Source organism: Ovis aries, chromosome 16 (genome assembly GCF_016772045.2).
Source record: "Ovis aries strain OAR_USU_Benz2616 breed Rambouillet chromosome 16, ARS-UI_Ramb_v3.0, whole genome shotgun sequence".
Classification (NCBI taxonomy): Eukaryota; Metazoa; Chordata; class Mammalia; order Artiodactyla; family Bovidae; genus Ovis; species Ovis aries.
Window position 1 is genome coordinate 38,083,032 of NC_056069.1, and position 23,837 is coordinate 38,106,868.

The following is a 23,837-nucleotide window of genomic DNA, read 5'->3' on the forward strand; positions in this document are numbered from 1 at the left end:
ATGTATAGAGTAAAAGCAGTTTGATAAAAATCATAAGAATTATGAAAGAGCAATCATGCATTCCATAAGAGCTTTCATAGCTCAGAGTACTCTTGGGGAGCTCTTAGGTACCTCAAAGTAAAATGGGGATTCCCACCAAGACCTGACTACGAGGCAAACTTCGAGTTACGGTGTCAACTAGATACCCTAGCTGTTAGTACCAATTTTCAAATGTGCCCTGGAAGATGCAGGTTCCAGACTCTGGCTAAACATCTCTGCCTTTCCCTTTGTCCTGGCCCACAACCTCATTTCTGAATATATAAGACCTGTGAGTCTTGAAGGGTAGGATCTACCAGCATTCATTAAAACTTTAGGGGTAGCAGTTCCCAAGTTCCATGAAGGATGTTCAGGATTTGTTTTCAAGCTGTAATGAAATATGCTACTATATGCTATAATATAAATGATTTCCAACATTTCAGTAAAGTGTGCTATTTCAGCACAAGAAAACACTGGAAATAGCTTTGTCTTATGACCTGAAAATAGTATCTAAGGGGAAACAGAGATAGATCTGTGGAAAGATAATGTTTTCTGTGTTTATTTTTCTTCCCGAATTCCAAATAATTGCTTTGGCAGCAGGCGGCTCTAAAGCTGCCCCCTTCTGAAGACTCGGAGGTGTTTACAGAAGTTAAAAGTTCTAGCAGTACATTTCCATGAGCTCATTAGCAGTTCCCTTAGATTTCACGTACACAAGTGAATAGCCATGCGGTAAAAAAAACTCCTGCTTTGAGCTTTCCTTTTAATTACAAACAAAGCAGCAGAAGTCAGATATGTGATTACTGCAATACAGGGTATCTTTTTAGAATCCTGCTTTGGTCACTATCATTCAAAGCAACTCTAATGCCATTTTTCGCCTGCCTCTTTATGCTAATCAGCCTACCCCTCTCGGCTCCTCCTTCTTCCAGCCTCCCTTAAGAACTGTTCACTTTCAGCTGTCACGGAAGGTAACTCAGACCAGGCTTAGAAATCACTTGATTTAACTCAGTAGCATTTTTTCTTTCCTTTGTGTATGTGTTACTCTGCAGTCATCTCTAAATACTCAGGACATTAGATCCACATCAGCAGGAGTCAATAATCGCAAAACTATAATCTGTTAGAAAAAGTGTTACTTTGCAGGATTTTACACTGTAAGAGGGGAAGTTTCAATGTGCTTTGAAATAAAAGAAGAATTAATTGTGCTTTTAATCTTCATGTGTAGGAGAAGCTACAAGTTGGTAAATATTTATTTCAAGAGTCATGACTAGGAAGCACTTGGAAATGTATTAGAGAAGTAAATGTTTTTCCAGGCAAGGACAGGACCTGCTTGTACCTCTGTAGTTCTGGGTAACGTGTGAACACCCTTCCAGGTGACAGGCTGAGGGAAGGGATACCCTGCTATCCTGGAGCCACAGCCATACTGCCAGTATCATGTCTACCATACAAAGAAAAGGCAGTAGCCACCTATTCAACAGTTTGCACACCTGTAGACTGAAGCTTCCTGAGGAACAGCAACATCAAGGTGAGTCCGTCAAGCTAATGGGTGATGTGCTTTGTGACCTCCTGTCCATTTGCATTCTTGGAAGGATGGTGGGCTGGGGAAATACCTGTTGTGAATCTCTGTTGTGAAATGTTTTGCAATCTTTCATTTTTAAACTCTGAGAATAGACATAACAGTGATGCCTAAGGGTGAGTTTACTTGGATTCACTGTTGGTTTTTAAAGGGCTACAGAAGACCATAGCAAATGCCTAGTCCTTGGAGTTGTCATTCTGAAACTTATGTGGTTACATTTCTAGCCACTGTCATTTTTCTAGAGTATTCTGGATTTTGTATAATTCAAAGCACCTATCTAGGCAAGGCTGAATCAGCTACAGGGGGAATCTGCTAAGAATGGCTTAAAGTTAGTCTGGATATTTTCCCTTGTCTGACCACTAATGGTACCTTTTTGGATTTAGAGCCCAATCTTGTCTAAATCTCTGGCTCATTAATTTATGGGCGAAATAAATACATTCTTGGGTCTTTCCCTCTTATGGCTCTGGAACAAATGGAGACAGACAGGGGAAAGTGTCACATTTCACAAAATGGGCACTCATTCAGAGTGGAGTATCTACCTTGCAGCCATTTTCACCATCAGTCTTAAAACTTCAGATCTACTGCTCAGCCAGCTGCATCAATTAGCAGCAGATGGTTGGCATGAATAGACAGGATGATCCCTCAGTCCATTCTATCAGGGACACCAAGGACAGTTGTAGAAAAGGCTGGGTGTCATGGGTGACATCACCATCCAGATGTTAAGGATTTACCCCAGATATTTCTAACTTCTCAATACCCTCAATAGGGATCTGGCTACAAGCTTGCTCTTTTTCTACAGACGCGGTTTCAGATTTCAGTAGCATGGAGTGTGTTGTCTGAAGGGCTGAAACTTCCCATCTGTAAGGTGGCATCTGTGTCCTGGCATTCATGTGAATGTGTCAAGCTAGCTCCCTGCTTCAGTCCCTGGACTTCATGCTGTCCAAGGCTTAGCACAGTGTGGGTAGAAAATACTTCCTATTAAGTGAAAATAGCAAAAAATTTTAAGACCCTTATGAACCATCATGACTCATATCAATCATTTTGAACTAACTGCCTTAGAATGTAAAGTCTTAGGCTGTGCCAGGGTTTAATCATAGCACTATAAAATGTACTTGCTCCTCTATTAATGGACAATTCTAATTCATTTTAGTTTTTTTTGTTTGCTATTCATTTTGTTTGAATTGGTGAAAGCTACCTTCCACCTCTCACAATTGTTGATGTAATATTTACTACAGAAATCTTGCTAGGGGGAGCATAAAGGAGATGGTAAAAATCACCTACAAAAATGACCACTTAAACAGATGCTATTAACATTTTAATGTATGTCTTCTAGCCTCTCTTCTATGCACATGTATAGATTATTCTTTTACTTAATTTTTAAAAGCAAATATAGACATTTTGTACATAGAGTTTGCAAACTATTTTTTAACTCAACAGTTGAATATTAACAAATTCCCATGTCATTATATATTCTTTTACAACCTTATTTTTAACAGTTGCATACTATTCCTTCACATGAGTACAGTTAAATTCTTTCAGGTAATTCACTACTTCTGGATAGTTCAGTGATTTCTAATTTTTCACTATTACAAGAAACACTTGTAACATACAAGTGTTAACATACACCAATGGGTAAATTGTTGCTAAGATGAGATTATTCTCTTGGAAAACACTCTCAGAAGTGGAATTTTGGAGTCAAATGATATGCATGTTTTTAAAGATTTTTTTTGGAGGGGGATAAATGGCCTTCTATTCAGCAGTGTAGAGATATAGTCTCAGTAATACTGGGTATTATTTTCAAGTTGTTTTTTCCAATTTTGTAAGTGGAAAATTGTATCCCACTGTTGTCTTAATTTAAGGCAGACTGTCTTGATGGTCTTTCCCTTACTGGCCATATCCAGAGCAGCCTGGAAATATCACTGTGATGACATACTTCCCAAAATATCAACAAGATTAGAAGTCTGGTCTCATTTCTCAGACCAAAGCTTTTGCCTAGAATATTTTGAAAGCAACCATATTCTTCCACAACTGAGTCTCAAAATATCTGCCCACATAAACCACAATCCATAAAGTTGTGAAGCATGCTAGCTCAATTCAGACTGGCCATTGACTGCTACAAGAAATGTCATCTAGAGATCTGAGTTGACAAATGACACTGGGCAGTTTGCCTTCCAGTTATAGTTCTGGAGTTTATAAGCATTTATTCAGTGTAATGGTTCTGACTTTTCCATCAAGCTATATTTGTACCTTGTTCTCAAGCAAAGTTCAGCAAAGTCCCAAGGAAGCAAAGCCATTTGTTTCAGAGTGAGGGCTGGCTGTGGATTTATTCGCTGAGGTATTCTGAGTGAGTGGCTTGGGCCTATCCCAGCCAGACTAAGATTCCAGCATACAGATTAGGATTAATGGACCTTTAACTCTTCTGCAGCATGAGCGGATTCAACACATATGCACTTTCCAATCCTCCATGCTAGAGGCTATAGTTCTTTATGTTAAGTCTGAGGTATCTAACGCTTTCCACCTAGTCACTCACAAAATATGCTTTTTTCGGTGATCACATAAATAAAGCCACCTATTCTTCAGCAGTTATCTGGACAATGACTATGCAAAATGCTGTGCCAGATGCTAGGTAAGTATGCTGAACTAAGCTACCTAAGCCACGTGCTTTCCTGTCCACATAGACTTTATTTCCACTGTATGGAAACAGGTGCTACACTAGTCCAGAATGGAGGTCCAGAAAACTACTCTTTCTGCTGTCGCTTCTTCTGTGATAGTTCAGATCCATCTGTCTGTAACGTCCATCTGAGACCACATTTGTAGACATTAATTTAAATGTATATAAAAAACCCGTGGTGGATTCTTGTCAATGTATGGCAAAACTAATACAGTATTGTAAAGTAAAATAAAGTAAAAAAAAAAAAAAAAAAAAGAATCCCATGGACAGAGGAGAAGAAAATGGCAACCCACTCCAGTATTCTTGCCTGGAGAATCCCATGGACAGAGGAGCCTGGCAGGCCATAATCCATAGGGGCACAGAGAGTCAGACATGACTGAAGCAACTAAGCACGCATGCACAGAGAGAATGAAAAAAAAATAGGACTGGCAGGAGTTGGTGGGCAGTTGGGGAGATGAGTAGGTGGAGCACAGAAGACTTTCAGGACAATGAAAATCCTTTGTATGATTTCATAATGTTGGATATGTATCATTATACATTTCTCCAAACACACAGAATGCACAACATAAGGAGAGAGTCCTAAGGTAAACTATGGACTTTTTGTGATTATGACGTTCCAATGTAGGTTTGTCCCTGGTAAAAAATCTACCAATCTGATGTGTGATGTTGATAAGAGGCCATATATATGTGAAGCTGGAAATATATGGGTAATTTCTGGACCTTCTCATTTATTGTAAACTTAAAACTACTCTAAAAAATAAAATGTTTTAAAAGTAAAAAAAAAAAAAAAAAGACTCAACACAATGTTCAGTTTGGAGGAGGAAATGGCAACCCACTCCAGTGTTCTTGCCTGGAGAATCCCAGGGACAGAGAAGCCTCGTGGGCTTAGTCTATGGGGTCGCACAGAGTCGGACACGACTGACGCGACTTAGCAGCAGCAGCAGCAACAACGTTCAGTACACATTACATGTCCTAGAGGGAATAAGTTTTACAGTGCTTTGAAGTTCACAGAGTAGCATCACAGACATTATTTAATTATACACACATGTATATATATAAACATATGTGTATACATGTATATAATGTGTCTGTTTATGCAGGCACGCAGGCATGTATGCCTATGTGTGTGTACACATGTACATATACATCTTATTGTACTGTTTCTCTGAAGAACCTTGACTAATACACTACCTCACCTGATTATTATGAGAATTAAATAAGATAATGTCTGTGAAACTACTTTGCTAACCTCAAAGCATGCACATATATACATATTCTATGTGTACATGCTGTGCTGTGCTTAGTTGCTTAGTCATGTCCGACTCTTTGCGACTCCATGGACTATAGCCTGCCAAGCTCCTCTGTCCATGGGGATTTTCCAGGCAAGAATACTGAACTGGGTTGCTGTCCTCTTCCAGAGGATCTTCCCAACCCAGGGATCGAACCCAGGTCTCTCACATTGCAGGCAGATTCTTTACTGTCTCAGCCACTGGGGAAGCCCCTATGTGTATATATGTGTGTGTATATTTGTACAGTTGTGTGTGTGTGTGTTAGCTGCTCAGTTGTGTCCAGCTCTGAGACATCATAGACTGTAGCCCACAGTGCTCATCTGTCAGTGGAATTCTCCAGACCAGAATACTGGGGTGGGTAGCCTTTCCTTCTCCAGGGGATCTTCCTGACCCAAGGATTGCTGCATTGCAGGGTCTCTGGCACGGCAGGCAGGTTCTTTACTAACTGAGCCATCAGGGAAGCCCCATCAATAAATTTGTGTATAGATGTAGATGCAGATGGGCTTCCATGGTGAAGAATCTGCCTGCAATGCGGAAGACCTGAGTTTGATCCCTGGGTTGGGAAGATACCCTGGAGAAGGGAAAGGCTACCCACTCCAGTATTTTGGCCTGGAGAATTCTATGGACTGTATAGTCCATGGGGTTGCAAAGAACTGGACATGACTGAGCAACTTCCACTTTGTACTTTTGTAGATGTAGATATAGATAAAGACACAGATATAGAGAGAGGGAGAGAGGTTATTTTTAAGGGACTGACTCACGTGATTATGGAGGCTGGCAAGTCAAAAGTTTGTTGTGTGGGTCAGCAGGTTGGAGACCAATGTGAGGATCCAACCAATGTTTCAGTTGAAGTCCAAAGTTGTCTGCTGGCAGAATTCCCTCTTCCCCAGGAGAGGTCAATCTTTTGTTTTAGTCAGGCTTTCAGCTGATTGGATGAGGCCCACCAAAATCATGGAGGGCAATTTGCTTTACTCAAAGTTCACCAATTTAAAAGTAAGTCTCATTTAAAACACTCTCACAGAAACATTGGGAATAACGTCCGACCAACTATCTGGCATTGTGGTGCAGCCAAGTAGACACAAAATTAACTGCTACAAGAAAACATCATTATCCTCATTTTTAAAGATGTGGAAACTGAGAATCTTTAAAGTCAAGTGATTTCTCCAAGGTCACCCGGTTATTAAAAGCTACATTCAAGGTAGAATTTGCTCTATGTAGCTGTCTTATAAAATCCACAATTCCTCGTGTTACAATATTTAATTTTTTTCATTGGTCCATATTAGAAAACCTCTGCAGATCCAAGAGGCATTGGGATACCTCCTGATTTTCTTTGTATGTTCTGATATCAATTTTTTGACACCAGCAGGGTGTCCTACAATTTAGTTCAATTCTAACACTACTCAGAGTTAGCAAAAATATCAAGAGTTATGGGCTCAGTCTCACAAGACTGCCCCCCTTCAAATACTGGTTACAATTTTCGGGTGTCTCCAAGATACTTACATTTCTGCCTGGCCCACTACACAGTCAAGGTTTCTCACAACCCTCTCAGGTTTTAAAGTTTGCTAGAACAATTCTCAGAACTCAGGAGAGCACTACACTCATGATTGCCATGTTATTATAAAGGATACAAATAAATGGCCAAATGAAGAGATACATAGGGCAAGATTAGGAAAGTCCAGAACACTGGACTCTGGACTCCCAAGAGTCCAGACTCTCAAGAGTCATCTCCAACATCACAGTTCAAAATACAGGGCACAGGAATGGGTGACCACTCTCCCAGGACATCAGTAAGTTCAACGACCAGGAAGCTCCACTGAGCTTGGTGTCTCGAGTTTTTATATAGGATTTCATAATGTGGGCATGGTTGATTACATTATCGATCATTATTAAACTCAGTCCCCAGAAGACCTACATACATTTCTATTTTTCTTTCACCAAAAAGGAATGTCAAAGAGACAATTTGTTCTATCTGCAAAGCCTTTAAAGTCACAGGCTGGTATTAATAGAAACAAATATAGACCATTTAAAAATTATCAGGCAGGGTAAAACTCATATTCTATTCATTTATCATGCTCAAACTCACACCCAGGACAGAAATCTTTTCCATAATAAGCCTTCCTAATAGATGGCACATATGTGAGGATTTAGAAAATAAATGTAGTGACTTAAACTTCATTTTTTCCCACCTAATACACATTAGGATGGCTATTATTAAAAAAAAGGAAAAACAGAAAACAATAGTGTGGTTAAGAGTGGAGAAATTAGAACCCTTATGCTCTGTTGGTGGGAAAGTAAAATCATGCATCTGCTGTGGAAAATCGTATGGTAGTTCCTTGAAATTTTAAAATAGAATTACCCTATGAATCAGAAATTCTACTTCTGGGTATATATGTCAAAGATGGGAAAGCAGGGACTCAAACAGATACTTGCTCACACAATAGCCAAAAGGTATAGGCAGCCCATGTGTTCATCAACACGTGAACAGATAAACAAAATACATACAGTGGATTATTCAGTTCAGTTCAGTTCCTCAATCATATCCAACTCTTTGCAACCCCATGGACTGTAGTATGCCAGGCTTTCCTGTCCATCACTGACTCCTGGAGCTTACTCAAATTCATGTCCATCCAGACAGTGATAGCATCCAACCGTCTCATCCTCTGTCATCCCCTTCTCCTCCCACCTTCAATCTTTCCCAGCATCAGGGTCTTTCCCAATGAGTCAGTTCTTCACATCAGGTGGCCAAAGTATTGGAGTTTCAGCTTCAGCATTAGTCCTTCCTATGAATATTCATGACTGATTTCCTTTAGGATGGACTGGTTGGATCTCCTTGCAGTCCAAGGGACTCTCAAGAGTCTTCTCCAACACCACAATTCAAAACCATCAAAGATTTGGTGCTTAGCTTTCTTTATGGTCCAACTCACATCCATACGTGACTACTGGAAAAACCATACCTTTGACTAGATGGACCTTTGTTGGCAAAGTAATATCTCTGTTTTTTTAATATGTTGTCCAGGTTGGCCATAGCTTTTCTTCCAAGGAGGAAGCATCCTTTAATTTCATGGCTGCAGTCACCATCTGCAGTGGTTTTGGAGTCCAAAAAAACAGTCAGCCACTATTTCCACTGTTTCCCTATCTATTTGCCATGAAGTGATGGGATTGGTTGCCATGATCTTAGTTTTCTGAATGTTGAGTTTCAAGCCAACTTTTTCACTCTCCTCTTTCACTTTCATCAAGAGGCTCTTTAGTTCTTCTTCGCTTTCTGCCATAAGGATGGTGTCACCTGTGTATCTGAGGTTATTGATATTTCTCCTGGCAATCTTGATTCCAGCTTGTGCTTCTTCCAGTCCAGCATTTCACATGATGTACTCTATATAAGTTAAATAAGCAGGGTGACAATATACAGCCTTGACATACTCCTTTTCTGATTTGGAACCAGTCTGTTGTTCCATGTCCAGTTTTAACTGTTGCTTCTTGACCTGCATACAGATTTCTCAGGAAGCAGGTCAGGTGGTCTGGTATTCCCATCTCTTGAAGAATTTTCCACAGCTTATTGTGATCCACACAGTCAAAGGTTTTGGCATAGTCAATAAAGCAGAAGTAGATGTTTTTCTGGAGCTCTCTTATTTTTTCAATGATCCAACTGATGTTGGCAATTTGATCTATGGTTCCTCTGCATTTTCTAAAACCAGCTTGAACATCTGGAAGTTCATGGTTCACATACTGTAGAAGCCTGGCTTGGAGAATTTTGAGCATTACTTTGCTAGTGTGTGAGATGAGTGCAATTGTGCAGTAGTTTGAGCATTCTTTGGCATTGCCTTTCTTCGGGATTGGAATGAAAACTGACCTTTTCCAGTCCTGTGGCCACTGCTGAGTTTTCCAAATTTTTTGGCATATTGAGTGCAGCACTTTCACAGCATCATCTTTTAGGATTTGAAACAGCTCAACTGGAATTCCATCACCTCCCCTAGCTTTGTTCATAGTGAGGCTTCCTAAAGCCCATTTGACTTCACATTCCAGGATGTCTGGCTCTAGTCCAGTGATCACAACCTCATGATTATCTGGGTCATGAAGATCTTTTTTCTATCATTCTTCTGTGTATTGTTGCCACCTCTTCCTAATATCTTCTGCTTCTGTTCAATCCATACCGTTTCTGTCCTTTATTGTGCCCATCTTTGCATGAAATGTTCCCTTGGTATCTCTAATTTTCTTGAAGAGATCTCTAATCTTTCCCATTCTATTGTTTTCCTCTATTTCTTTGCACTGATCACTGAGGAAGGCTTTCTTATCTCTCCTTGCTATTTTTTGGAACTCTGCATTCAAATGGGCATATCTTTCCTTTTCTCCTTTGCCTTTCACTTCTCTTCTTTTCTCAGCTATTTGTAAGGCCTCAGAAAACCATTTCGCCTTTTTGCACTTCTTTTTTTGGGGGATGGTCTTAATTACTGCCTCCTGTACAATGTCATGAACCTCTGTTCATAGTTTTCAGGCATTCTGTTTGTCAGATCTAATCCCTTGAGTCTGTTTGTCATTTCCACTGTATAATCATAAGGGATTTGATTAAGGCCATACCTGAGTGGTCTAGTGGTTTTCCCTACTTTCTTCAATTTAAGTCTGAATTTGGCAATAAGGAGTTCATGATCTGAGCCACAGGCAGCTCCCGGTCTTGTTTTTGCTGACTGTATAGAGCTTCTCCATCTTTGGCTGCAAAGAATATAATCAATCTGATTTTGGTATTGGCTATCTGGTGATGTCCATGTGTATAGTCTTCTCTTGTGTTGTTGGATTATTATGGATTATTATTGTTATTGTGTATTATTATTATTGTGGATTATTATATAATGTTGTGGACTATTAGACTGAAAAGGAAGCAAATTCTGATACTTGCTACAACACAGATGATTCTTGAGGATATTATGCTAAATGAAATAAGCTAGTCACAAAAAGACAAATACTGTATGATTCCACTAATATGAGATTTGTAGAGTTGTTTAAATTCATAAAGACATAAAGTAGAACAGGAACTGCCAGAGGCTTGGGCAGTGGCAGGAGGACGGGTTAGTGGGAAGTCACTGAACTCAACCGAAATCATCATTATTAAGGATAGTCTCAGCTTTTCAAGGTGAAAGAATTATGGAGATTGATTATACAACAATGTGAAAAAAGTTAAAACTACTGTACTGTATACTTAAAACCAGTTAAGATGGTACATTTTATGGTATGTGTATTTTACCACAATTTTTTTTTAAAACTGTGACTTTTCAAAACCATCCCTAATTACATTTCTGAAGTTAGACTTATTAAAAAAGTAAGTAAAAATAAGCAAACAAAAAAAACCTCATTTTTCTACTTCTAAAACCAAAGTTAGGGGGAAATATTCCATTTCCCAAAAGTTATTTCTTTGAAAATATTAATATAGCTAATAAAATCCTAACTAGATTTATCCATAAAAAAGAGACAAAAACATATTGGGAATGATATGGAGTGTCCTTATAGGTCCTTCAGATATTAGAAGGATAATAAGGGGATATTATAAACAACACTGTGCCAAAAAGATGCAGAAAAAACATAATCAAAATTCAACATTAACCCATGTAAAACTTTTAAAAGGATTTGGAATGAAAAGGAACTTCCTCAACCAAATAAAGAACTTTACAAAAACCAACAGCTAACATCATAGTTTTGAGAGAAAGGCTGAACACCCTCTTGCTAAGACCAGAAGAAAGCAAAGATACCCGTTGTAATCCCTTCTACTCAGCATCATACTGAAGGTCTTAGAGAGTGTACTAAGCTAAAAAGAAAACAAAGGCTTACATATTGGAAAGAAAGAGATAAAACATTTTTTATTCACAGACAAGTGATAGTCCATGTAGAAAAATACTTGGGAATCTACCTCTACCCCCCAAAATACTAGAATAAATGAGTTCAAGAGGTCACAGGATAACAGGATTAAAGTCAGTATTTCTATATATTAGCCAAGAATAATTGCCTAAAAAAGGAATAATTGGCTAAACTTTAGTTGTCTGCAGAGAGATGAAATCGCAGATAAAAATTTGTGCACGTGTGTTTTTATAAGCCGAGAGTGGATAAGACATATGCCAGTGCCACAGACTATAAGGTTCTGTTTGTTCCACAAGACCAACTTTGTTATAGGGACCTTTATTCTCAATCTTTGGCATTATGTGCCATTTTTCTTTTTGAAAATTGAGTAAGCTAAAATTAATTAGTAGAAGTGATTGTTTTGATAGTGGGGTGAAGCAAAGTGGGTTTAGAGGGATTTGTGGAAAACAAACTTAAGGAAAGAAAAAGAGAAAACAAATTTTACCAAAAAAAGACCATAATAGATGCAGCAAACTTCTTTCTATAACTGTGAACATTTCTCACGTTTTAAGGCTGAAGCTCAAGATAAAGTTTGTTACCTTGCTTGTGTGACTCCACTTATACGAGGGACCTAGTGTAGTCAGGTCCACAGAATCAGAAAGTAGAACAATGGCTACCAAGGGCTGGTGGGGGCAGTGGAATGGGGACTTTGTGTTGAACAGATATGGAATCTCAATTTGGGGTGCTGAAAAATTTCTTGAGATGTATGGTGGTGATAATAATATATTTTGAAAATACCTAACGCCACTGAACTGTATTTAACATGACTAAGATGGTAAAATTTATGCTATGTATATTTTTCCACCATAAAAATGCTTTAAAAAAAAGATGTCACATAATTATAATATTTCATCTGATCCTTTTATCTTGACTTGTCATAATAGCTCAATGATCATAAAAGCTTGAAGGAAAGAAAATGAATACATGTAAAGGATTGTTCTCAGTGTTTTTTAAAAGACTTTTGCAAGTCATATGCATTTGAAAAGTGGGAGGTTTTTCTCCTGTAATCTTCTTTAGCACGATGATCAAACGTTTCTGGGAAGGTTTAACAAATTGCTACCTGGCCTTCACTTCTCTCAAACTAGTTCTGATACAGCGCAGTGAGACGTTGAGTACTGAGCCATCCGCAGGCAGCCTAGTATCCCTGCTCCATTTCTGTGCCTGAGGACTCACAGGGCACTTCAGTTCTCACCAGCGGAAGGTGAAGGTGAATGCTGACCTCGGGGGGTGGGGGGGTGTGCTTCTGCCAGTTCCCAGGAGGAGAATGGGGTTGGAGACGTCCAGGTTTGTGAGCAGGCTGGGTGGCAGCTCTGCTCCTTTCTTCTTATTAGGCCTCCGAGGTCTTGTTCTCAGTGGAATAAGATCCATTGATTCCTGTGAAATGGGAAAACAATGAGCCTTTTCTCCTGCTAGCTCAAAGGCTCAGGGCAAAGAGACGCACGTTTAAGGAAGAGAGTTTGGGAATTTTTGTAAGAAGTAGCAGTCAAGCCTCTCTATCCAGTCTTGGAGTCCATGGGGGAATTTAAAAATAGGATGCTTCTGTACTGAAGAGGAACAGCTTCAGTTTATCTGGATTCAATCTATGCAGTGGCATTTCAGCCATGTTGACTTATTAATAGTCTTTGTGAAGAGTGATTTAGTTACTACTAATATGGTATTTTGTGTCAAAGTCATCTATTCAATTTTAGCAGTGCAGAGAACACTAGAGAATTACTTAAAATTAACAGACGTCATTTTAAACCTGTACAATACTTCACCATGGCATGAGACCCAGACTATATTTCCATTCCCTCCTCCCTCAGTAAAATGGAGAGACCCACTTCTAACATATGGAAGCATTTTCACACTGCAAGTTATTCTGAGGGGAAAATATGTGATTTATAAATGCTGTCAAATGCAATATGTATTTCCAAATGGCACTGAGTGGACTAGGAACATCGCAGGACACGTCCTGCATCTTTATTACCCCACGGGCAAAAAGGAAGGAAGGGTGGAGAGGAAGAGCCAACAGCCCTTTCCGGCATTGTCAATCCAGAGGGCGCACATTGGCTGCGGACAAACATATTCACGTCATTGAAGATGACAGGTAACCTGATCACAAAAGCATACTTAGTCTATATTCTCTATGTAATATTTATAGATAAAATAACACCTTCAAATTGTGGAGAAATTGGGTATGTTTTGCCAAAAGTGATGCATTCTTCTGAGTCTTTTTTGCCAGGGGCTGAAAATAAAGTATTGACTTGGAGGTTTTAAATTGTTCGGCTCACCATGCCATTTGCCTGCCCATATTCTCGAACAAACCTTTTAAAAGTCAGAATACAAACAGAAAATGGTAAGAGTAAGTGAAGCATCTTGCATGTTTACAGACGGCAAAACAGAAGTTCAGGAAGATACGCATAGTCTAGGCTGACAGATCGACCCATCTCACGTAGACGACAGAAGCAGAAGGGCCACTGCAGCACAGGGGCATCACAGCATCAGAGAAAAACCGTGAAGTGGACATTTCACTAGGCCAAGAGGGAGCCTTCCTTAGAGGAAAACCCATGAGCTCTGGAGTCGGCTCTCATGTATTTTGGGGTTTCCTGGGTGATGCTAGTAGTAAAGAACTTGCCTGCAGATGCAGGAGATGTAAGAGACTCAAGTTCAATCCTTGGGTCAGAAAGATTCCCTGGAGGAGGGCATGGCAACCCACTCCAGTATTCCTGCCTGGAGCAGGATTCCTGCCATGGACAGAGGAGCCTGGTGGGCTACAGTCCACAGAGTTGCATAGAGTCGGACACGACTGAAGTGAATTAGCACGCACATACACTCATGTGTTTTAGTCCAAGATTTCTGAGTACTAGCTGTGTGACCTTGTATACACTTTGTAATTCTGAAACCTTAGTTCTCTCATGATCCAAGGATCTAATAACTTACCTCTTGAGGATTATATCATGTAAGAGCTGCAGTTTACTGAGCATTTCTCACATGCCAGGTACTGGGCTTAGCATTTTACCTATATTACCTCATTTAATCCTTACAACTTTGTCATGTCTTACTATCCCTATTTAATTACAGATGAGTAAATTTGGGCTCAGAGGGTCAAATGACCTGTCTTAGCTCACACAGTTAGTTGAGGAGATAGAATTTTAATTCAGTCTGGTTTTTGGCAAAGTTTAGGTTTTTAAAACACACTTTCTGCCACCAGTAGTCACCAAAGATTAATACATTTAAAGATGTTTTATAACAGGTGAAGTGTGATGCAAACATACATTTTCACATTACACATATGCATAAAAGAAGCACCATGGGAGATCAGCAAAGTCTAACTTTTAGGTCATGTAAAGCTAAATATTTCAAAAGGCAAAAGGTTAAAAAATAGTCATGATATGCATAGGCATGCCATATGGTACTGTTTTAAGAAGAAAGAAAAAGAAATAATTCAAAGAGTCATGTTTTGACAGTGAAACAATAGTAAAATTTAATGGAGTATGCTGTGTAGGCTGTTGAAAACATCTGTTGGAAAACAAGAAGGTCTTCGTGAAACTGTTCAACTCACTGATCATTCCCCAGGATAAAGCACACTGCCCATGATGACCATGTCTTTTGGGATCCGTTACAGAACTCTCAAAAATATAAAACCAGCTTCCTCCATCATCACTGTATTTTGATCAACAGTGACATTGCCAGATGCTCTGTATCAAATGACTTAATGAATGTTCTCTGTTTTTTAAAATCTGTGAACTTCCATACATTATGCATGCGTGCTCAGTCGTGTCCAACTCTTTGTGACCCAGTGGACTGTAGCCTGCCAAGCTCCTCTGTCCAGGCAAGAATTCTGGAGTGGTTTGCCATTTCCTTCTCCAGGGGATCTTCCCGACCCAGGGATGGGTCTTGTGTTTCCTGCATCTTCTGCACTGCAGATGAGTCCTTTACCAGGGAAGCCCTATAATGACATTAGTGAAGTAAATGATTTCAAGAAATGAGAATTTGCCTTCAACTGAATTGTTTCTGCTGCAAATCTCCATATTCTAAAATGCAATTGAAACCAAGTCACTGGCCATAGCCCGCTGTCCCATATAACTGGATTATAAACTAAGCAGAATGCTTTGGTGTTGAGGTTGGGGTGAGGTGTTTCAGGGCCTTGGTCCTACCTCTAGAAGGGTAGTAAGGTCTCTGTGTGATACAACCTCTGGTTCTTTTTGGTTCTGGCTCACATCAGACACTTTATTTTTATGTCTTGGTTTTTCAAAACTGATCTGTGTCTAGATTTAGACCAACATACAAACCAGGCAAAAGGAGAAGGGCGCGGCAGAGGATGAGATGGTTAGACAGCACCACCAACTCAATGGACATGAGTTTGAACAAACTCCGGGAGATGGCAAAAGGAGAAGGGGGTGGCAGAGGATGAGATGGTTAGATAGCACCACCAACTCAATGGACATGAGTTTGAACAAACTCCGGGAGATAGTGAAGGACAGGAAAGCCTAGCGTGCTGCAGTCCATGGGGTCGCAAAAAGTCAAACATGACTTAGTGACTGAACAACAGCAACAACACAAACCAGTGGGGAAAAGAGTCTGAAGTCTTTGGAATTTACAATGAATGGATCTCTTGAAGATTAGCAGCATAAAAAGCAGATGAATTCAGAAAGTGGGATGGATTAGACAAAGTTCTTGGTGGTAATGGTTGTTTTCAGTGGGTTGAGAGAGAGTTTTCTCATCTTCTTCTTCAATGTCCTTTTTAGAATGCCCCATTCTGAAAATGAGTCATTTATCAGCATGGTATTGATGAGAAAAAGAATAGCTTCCTTTGTTTTATTCTTTTATCTCAAGTGTCTGCTCACAATGAATCAAAAAGTGCTAGATTTCTTAGAGTAGGCAGTTTATAACTCCATTTCCAACAAAAATCTAGAATAGTTCAAAAAATTCACAACTGTGTTGAAAAGAGCCAGCATTTTCTCCTTTTACTTGATATAATAATATACTCAGATGTTTAGTCATGTCTGACTCTTTGTGACCCCACGGACTGTAGCCCGCCAGGCTCCTCTGTTGATGGATTCTCCAGGCAAGATTATTGGAATAGGTAGCCATTTCCTTCTCAGAGGATCTTCCCCACCCAGGAATCAAACCTGGGTTTCCTGCATTGCAGGTGGGTTCTTTACCAACTGAGCCACCAGGGAAGCTCCCTTTTACTTCATATACTGTATTTATTACAACATGCTTGCATTCATAGTACACAATTGATTATAACTTAAGCAGGGATGACTAGGCTGGGATTGTTCCAGTAGCATCCATTTCTCCTGTGCCTCAAGTTGAGCTGGTGCTTTGTGAGGTTCAGCTTGGCAATTTCTGGTATGAACCGCCTATTTCCCTCTGGAGTCCTGATTATTTTACCTTCAAGTCAGTCAGTACAAAGTATCTGATAAAGAAGAATCAAGAGTGTCCCATCATAGTTAAAATGACTGTGGCTTTACCATCTCCTTTTATAAAGACATATTTTTTAAAAATATTTTGGTGGGTAATTTGTTATTCAGTTCATAGCTTTTGCATTTTCACAGAGTTCCTCCATAGATAGCTAGGGATGAGTACGGAATGTCTTATGTCTATAGTTTCATTGGAATTGGCACAGATTCCTTTTTCTTTTGGGGCTGGAAGTTGTCATTTGTTCAAACTATCTTATAATAATTTATTTAATATTTATAGATTTGAAGCTTTATTTAAAATCAGGATTGTGATTCAGACTTTCTACATCTCTTCTTCCTGAGGTTCCATGCAGAGATTAAGATCACCCGCCATAATTTATCTTTTTTCTACAAGATATTTTTATAGTTGAGACTTTAGACGTTTTAAATTCTTGTTGAAAAATCTTTGAACTCTGACAAAATGATTTTGATGTAGTTTATGCTTTCAGGCTAAATTTTTGCTTTGCAGAAATAAGCATTTTAACATGTGGGACATTTAATAAACCCAAGCCAAAATATTTTCTAAACAAAAATTTCCTTTACTCAGATTTCAGACATATTATTAAAACAGAAGAGAGAAAATACATCAGAGAGGAAATCATTCATTGTTTCAAGCAGAATATCTGAATGACTGATTTCAGTGTCCTAACTACAGACATTTCTTTTTAGGTCTTCAGAGTAGCCCTTGACTTCATCTTACACTGAATCAAAATAATCATAGTATGTGGTTTGAGTAGTAATTATTTTCTCATTCATTATCAGGTTATTCAAAATGTCTGGAGGTTTAGTCACTAAACCTTTGTAGGACTTGTAGATTCCAAGGGTCTTCACTTCCATCTTCCTAAATTTGGTCTCAGTGGGCAGACACCTAGAGTTGCTCTAGAAGACTTTTCCTCAAACATGAGCACAAACCAACTGTGGATTTTGTAAACATGCAGATTTTGAGGCAGTAGGTCTGGAATGGGGCCCAAGAGCCTGCATTTCTAACAAGTCCCAAGTCAATGGTGCTGTTCTGTATGGACCACACTGTGAGGAGCACGGACCTCTAAAACTATCAATGGGCCATGACCATGGCCTAAATTCTGAAACTTTCTGATATTAAAAGATAAAAATTGGAGTGCAACAAGGAAGAGTGAGAAGAAAACCAGGGATAAGAATAAGATAATAAGTGAAAGGAAAAGGAAAGAACTTTGAGGAACAATGAGAAAATTTCCCCAGAGCTCACAGGGTAGCTAGGTGACGGCAGTGTCATAGGACTGGAGGGGAGGAGGGCAGGAAGCTAACTTTGAGTGTCTTCTGTGCAATCTGTGCTCTGACATACTGCCATAGGTTTAGGCATGCATGTATACATATGGATGTATATACCTGGGTATGTGTAGGTGGTTTAGTTGCTCAGTCATGTCCAACTCTTACAACTTCACAGACTGTAGTCCGCCAGGCTCTTCTGTTCATGAGATTTCCCAGGCAAAAGTACTGGAGTGGGTTGCCATTTCCTTCTTCCAGGGATCCTCCCAACCTAGGGATCTAACCCAAGTCTCCTGCTTTGTAGGCAGATTCTGTACTGACTTAGCCACCAGGGAAGCAGATATGTGTAGAGATGTGTGTGTATATGGCAAATGGATGGACAGAAATTCTGCCTTGCTCCAAAAAGTTCTGAAGAAGCTGTTCCAGGTAGTCACACATGCACACATTGCTTCACTCTTCATTCATAACAACCCTTTGAAAATATACACCAAGAGAGATGAGAGAGCTAAGCCTTGTGAAAGTGAAGTCGTTCAGTCGTGTCCGACTCTTTGCGACCCCATGGACTATGGCCTACCAGGCTCCTCCATCCACGGGATTTTCAAGGCAAGAGTACTGGAGTGGGTTGCCATTTTCTTCTCCAGAGCTTCCTGACCCAGGGATCAAACCCTGGTCTTCCGCACTGTAGGCAGACACTTTTACCATCTGAACCCCCAGGGAAGTCCCTCTTTTTAAAGCACATCTCTAGGATTATCTGACTTCATAACTCCAAAATCCATGCTTTGAGCAGTCAAGAGAGCCAGACACGAGTGAAAGAGGAGAAGAGGACAGTGACATAAAGGATAGTACTGGAACTTGGGGTGAGACTGTGCACAGGAGAAGAAATGAGAAAAGAGGACGTGGCAGAGACACATGGGAAGATCCAGGAAAAAAGGGAGAGGAAAATGCAGGGGCCCAGTCCAAGTGGATAATTCCCCTAGTAGCAATTAGAGGTGACCCATTTGGCAATGCCCAGTCCTCCCAGAGGTATTGTTGCCACTGTCTTTCCTGCCAAGATTGTTTCCACAACCTTTTGGGCCCTAGTTGCATTAGCCTGGTTCTATCCAATCTGGAGAACTGAATTTTCACCTTAACTATTCTAAACTACCAAGCAAGATGAAGCAGTCTGCCAGATTCTAGGTGGGAGAAGCTATATAGCAGAAACCTGGGGCCCCTGGAGCTGCCTGCCCCCATGCCCACTGGAACTCTCAGCCAAAGGCACTCAGGTCTGTCTCTTCCTTCTCTTCTAGATCTGCTTTTGGCTCAGTGGATACTTTCAAACCTCCTCCTTCGAGATGACTGAAAATCCTCCACTTACTTTTCTACATGAAATAGCTTTGTCAGAGTCACTCACTTGTCTCCGACTCTTTGCAACCCCATGGACTGTAACCCACCAGGCTACTCCATCCATGGGATTCTCCAGGCAAGAATACTGGAGTGGGTTGCCATTTCCTTCTCCAGGGGATCTTCTCGACCCAGGGATCGAAGCCAGGTCTCCCCCTATTGCAGGCAGACGCTTTAACCTCTGAGCCACCAGGGAAGCCCTTTTGTCAGAGACTGAGTGCTAATTAAATATACTGGGGGAAAAAAGGTAGGAACAAGACCTTACAGCTCACCCAAAATTTTGGGGGAAATGATGGTACACATAAGAACGGGGAGAAAAGGAGAGTATATTTACTGTTAACACTGACCATACATTACCTTAGAATCCTGAAGAACAAAGTTCCATCATTAGGCATCATGCACAAGATTGCATTCTTGTTTGGAGATGTGAAGGAGTGTTTTGAATGAAGGTGAAGGACAAGAACATAAAAGGCCTTTCAATAGATTAGACAGCTTTATGAAGAGCAGATCTTTAGTCGTTCAGAGGTTTTTAATTGCACTCTGAACCCAGTGAATCTGTCTTGTTCACACCTTTATTTCCATATATTTCTATGCAAAGAACAGTTAGATCCAAGAAATAAGATACTGGATGCTTGTTAAGCAATATAACTCAATAAGAAGTCTATCATTGGTCAGGAGCATGAGAATTATCCTTCAATCATGACACGATGGTAGAAAAAAATTATTTTTAAATTTAGTTTTTCCTTTTCCAAAGTTATATAGATATATATTCATGTGGTTTAAGGAACCAAATAGTCCTACAAGACTTTTCTAGAAAAAAAAAATTGCAATCTCCTCCTTGCTCCTTTCTCTGCCTTTTTTCTGGGTCCCCAGAAGTAACAGCATCCAACTCACAGCCATCTTTTGTGTTAACCTCCAAATAACCAGGGCTTTTCTGATAACTCAGTTGGTAGAGAATCTGCCTGCAATGCAGGAGACCCCAGTTCAATTTCTGGGTTGGGAAGATACCCTGGAGAAGGCATAGGCCATTCTAGTATTCTTGGGCTTCCCTTGTGGCTCAGCTGGTAAAGAATCTGCCCGCAATGTAGGAGACATGGGTTTGATCCCTGGGTTGGGAAGATCCCCTGGAGAAGGGAAAGGCTACCCACTCCAGTATTCTGGCCTATAACCAAGTACCAGGCATTTAGTTCTACCTCTTTATATTTATGCATCTATATTTAATACCTCTTTTTAAAATTTTAATACCTCTTTATATTTATGTTTAGGTGCTAGTGGTTTGAAACTATGGAAAAATTGAGGTTCCTTTCATAGATTTCTCTGACCCCTTCAACTACTACCACCAACACGTGTACATTTTTCATTCCCCCATCTTCCCAAAATCATTATATTAGAAGCTTGATTACATCAATACTCAGTACTCACATCACTGTAACCATGTAATATATTTTGATCACTTTTCTTTTACTGCTTAACTTTCTGTTTCCTCTGGATTTAATCATTGTGTCATCGTTTTGTTTTGTTTTCTTAGTTCTCCACGTATTAGTTGCCAGTCAATCCCCAAACTTTCTTCAAATGATCTAAATATCATTTCAAAATATTCAGTTACTTGAGATATTCAATTGCTTTTAGTTCCATCGTTTTGGAGACTTCTTTTCTAGCATTTCTTCAGGGACCTCCCCCATTGTGGACTGATTTTTCTCTGCCATTGGTGTACTGTGGTCATTCTGGGCTATCTTCTCACCATTTTCCTAGAGGTTGCCTTCATCTCTTTTTGAGTTGGTGCTCCTGTTTTTTGGTTTCTTAGTTTACCAGCTCTTTTTGGTAAAGCACCTCCTTTAGAGGCATCCCGAGACTGGGTGTATATGGGATACATATTTTGAGAGTTTACAGCTGGAAATGTTTTTATCATGTCATTAGACTTAATCAATACTTTATATTAGCACGTAGTTTTAGATTGGAAATCTTTTCAGAGTGTTAAAAGCATTGCTCCTTTGATTTCTCATTTTAAAATTTTTTATTGGAATATAGTTGCTTTACAATGTTGTTTTAGTTTCTGCTGTACAGCAAAGTGAATCAGCTATGCATCTACATATATCCCCTCTTATTTTAATTGTCTTCCCATTTAGGTCACCACGGAGCATTGAGTAGAGTTCCCTGTGCAGCACAGTAGGTTCTCATTAGTTACCTATTTTACACTTAGTATCAAGAGTTTCTCCGGAGAAGAGAACGGCAACCCACTCCAGTATTCTTGCCTGGAGAATCCCATGGACAGAGGAGCATGGGGGCTATAGTCCATGGGGTCACAAAGAGTCGGACATGACTAGCGACTAACACTACTACTATCAAATGTTTATATGTCAATCCCAATCTACCAGTTCATCCCATCCTCTTGCTTTTTCCCCTTGGTATCCATACACATTCCTACATCTATGTCTCTACTTCTGCTTTGTAAATAAAATCATCTATGCCAATTTTTTACAGGATCGTTGTTGTGACTCTGAAAGTCATTCTGACACCTGACTCTTTGTATGTGACTTTACTCTCCTCTCTGTGCCAATAGGACCTTTTCTTCGTAGTGTTCTAAGATTTCATAGGTATTGTTCTGTCTTCATGTATTGTTCTAAGTATTGTGTTGGCTCTTTCAAACTGGAAACTTAGGTCTTTTGATTTGGGGGAATTTTAATGATTTATTTGTTGATGATTTCATCCCATCTTTTTCCTCTATTCTCTTTCTCTAGAGCTTCTCTTAGGTATTGAAATGGTTCTTGGATTGATCATCTCAGTTTTCTTATATATTCTCATATTTTTAATTTCTGCTCTTTTGCTCTGCTATCTGGGCTATTGACACAATTATATTCTCCAAATCTATTGATTTTTAAAGTCACTATTGATTCTTTTGATACATATTTTAAAGTCTAAATTTCTAAAAGCTTACTCTTGCTCTGTGTTGCTTTTTCTAAAAAAGTAGTATTCTGATTTTCCTTCATGGACATTTCATATTTGTGAAGATATTAATTGTATGCATATTATACATATAACTTTAAAATATATGTTATATATGAAAATAAATTATATACATATAATTTTATAAAATATACCTTAAGCTCTCTGTATAGTCTTTTCCCTCCAATTTCCTTTCCTCCTGTTCACTCACTCAGTCACTGAATTTTTGTGTCTGGTGACCGTTGATTACCTGCTTGTATTTAAGAAAAGGCCACTCACTAAAAAGCTCATTGGCGGCTATGTACACTTGAACTGGGGACTCATCATCTGGTTTGATCTTTCACCAATAAATCCCTTTGTCAGTATCTTTTGTTCCTCTGCTTTGGGATTAGTCAGACTCTCCAGAGAAAAATCTTATAATTTTCTGCCTAAAGGAAGTAAACCTGGCTGCCACCATTCTGTGAGCTGAGTAGAGCGTGCTCAGAACTTTAATATTTTGTATGCATGATAGGCAGAATAACAGCCCCCTAAAGATGTCAATATCCTAATGCCCAGAACCTATAAATCTGTACCTTATATGGCAAAGGAAACCCAGTAGATGTTAAGGATCTGAGATGGGGGGATTATCTTAGATGATTTGCACAGGCACACTGCCGTCACAAAGGTCATCATAGGACGAAGAAGGAGGCGACTGTCAGAGTCGCAGAGAGATACGCCAGTAGAAGCAGACGTTGGAGTGATGCGGGGCCACAGGTCAAGATATGAGGCGGCCTCTAGAGCTAGAAGAGGAAAGGACGTGGAGTCTTTCCTGAACCTCCAGGAGGAACACAGACCTGCTGGCCCAGGGTAGACTTCGGGCCTCCAGAACTTTAAGATTATAAATCTGTATTGTTTTAAAGAACTAGCCTTGTCCTAATTTGCTATAGCAACAGCAGGAAACTAACAAACAGAGTATGTAAACTTTTACCTAATGCCCATCATTTCATTACAGAACCTCCACTTAAACTTTGTCTGCTGTTTCATCTTTTCTAGGGAGGAACCCCTAAGTCTTCTGCTTGAGTGAGAAGGGGACAGTTGCTTGGTTCTCAAATAGACAAAACTACTTCCTATTTTGAGCCAGTCTTCACTTCTGCTTCCAGAAATACTCAGTGATACCTGTCCTTGGACTTTTGGTGGCTCTACAGGGAGTCAGCCAGCTTGCCTCTTTAGTAGCCCCACAGCTGGCTTAAGGGTATCACTTATTCTTCTACTTTATAGCTTCCAAAGTTCTGTCACTATTATTAGCCTTCAGTTTTCCTTGTCTTTGTGGTACCTCTCCTCCCTGCTCTCTGGTTCCCCAACCAAAAGAATTACCCAAGCCTTTATTATGGTTTCATTGTGATTTCTGACATAGTAGAGAT

General features: G+C 39.7%; 1 protein-coding gene across 7 annotated transcripts in view; it reads left to right on the forward strand.

Annotated features, from left to right (window-relative positions):
• The first annotated feature begins 688 nt into the window (after positions 1-688).
• The window catches only part of RANBP3L (RAN binding protein 3 like), a 59,738-nt gene continuing 36,589 nt past the window's right edge, over positions 689-23,837 (forward strand). For 3 of the 7 annotated variants that reach the window (XM_060400497.1, XM_060400494.1, XM_060400495.1), the window contains exons 1-2: positions 689-980; positions 1,383-1,534. In XM_060400497.1, the coding sequence (XP_060256480.1) occupies positions 1,444-1,534 (91 nt within the window). In that variant the 5' untranslated portion in view covers positions 689-980; positions 1,383-1,443. Of the gene's footprint in view, positions 1,535-23,837 lie in introns of all 7 variants that reach the window. The other 4 variants (XM_012097051.4, XM_042233859.2, XM_027980115.3 and 1 more) reach the window with 2 other exon arrangements.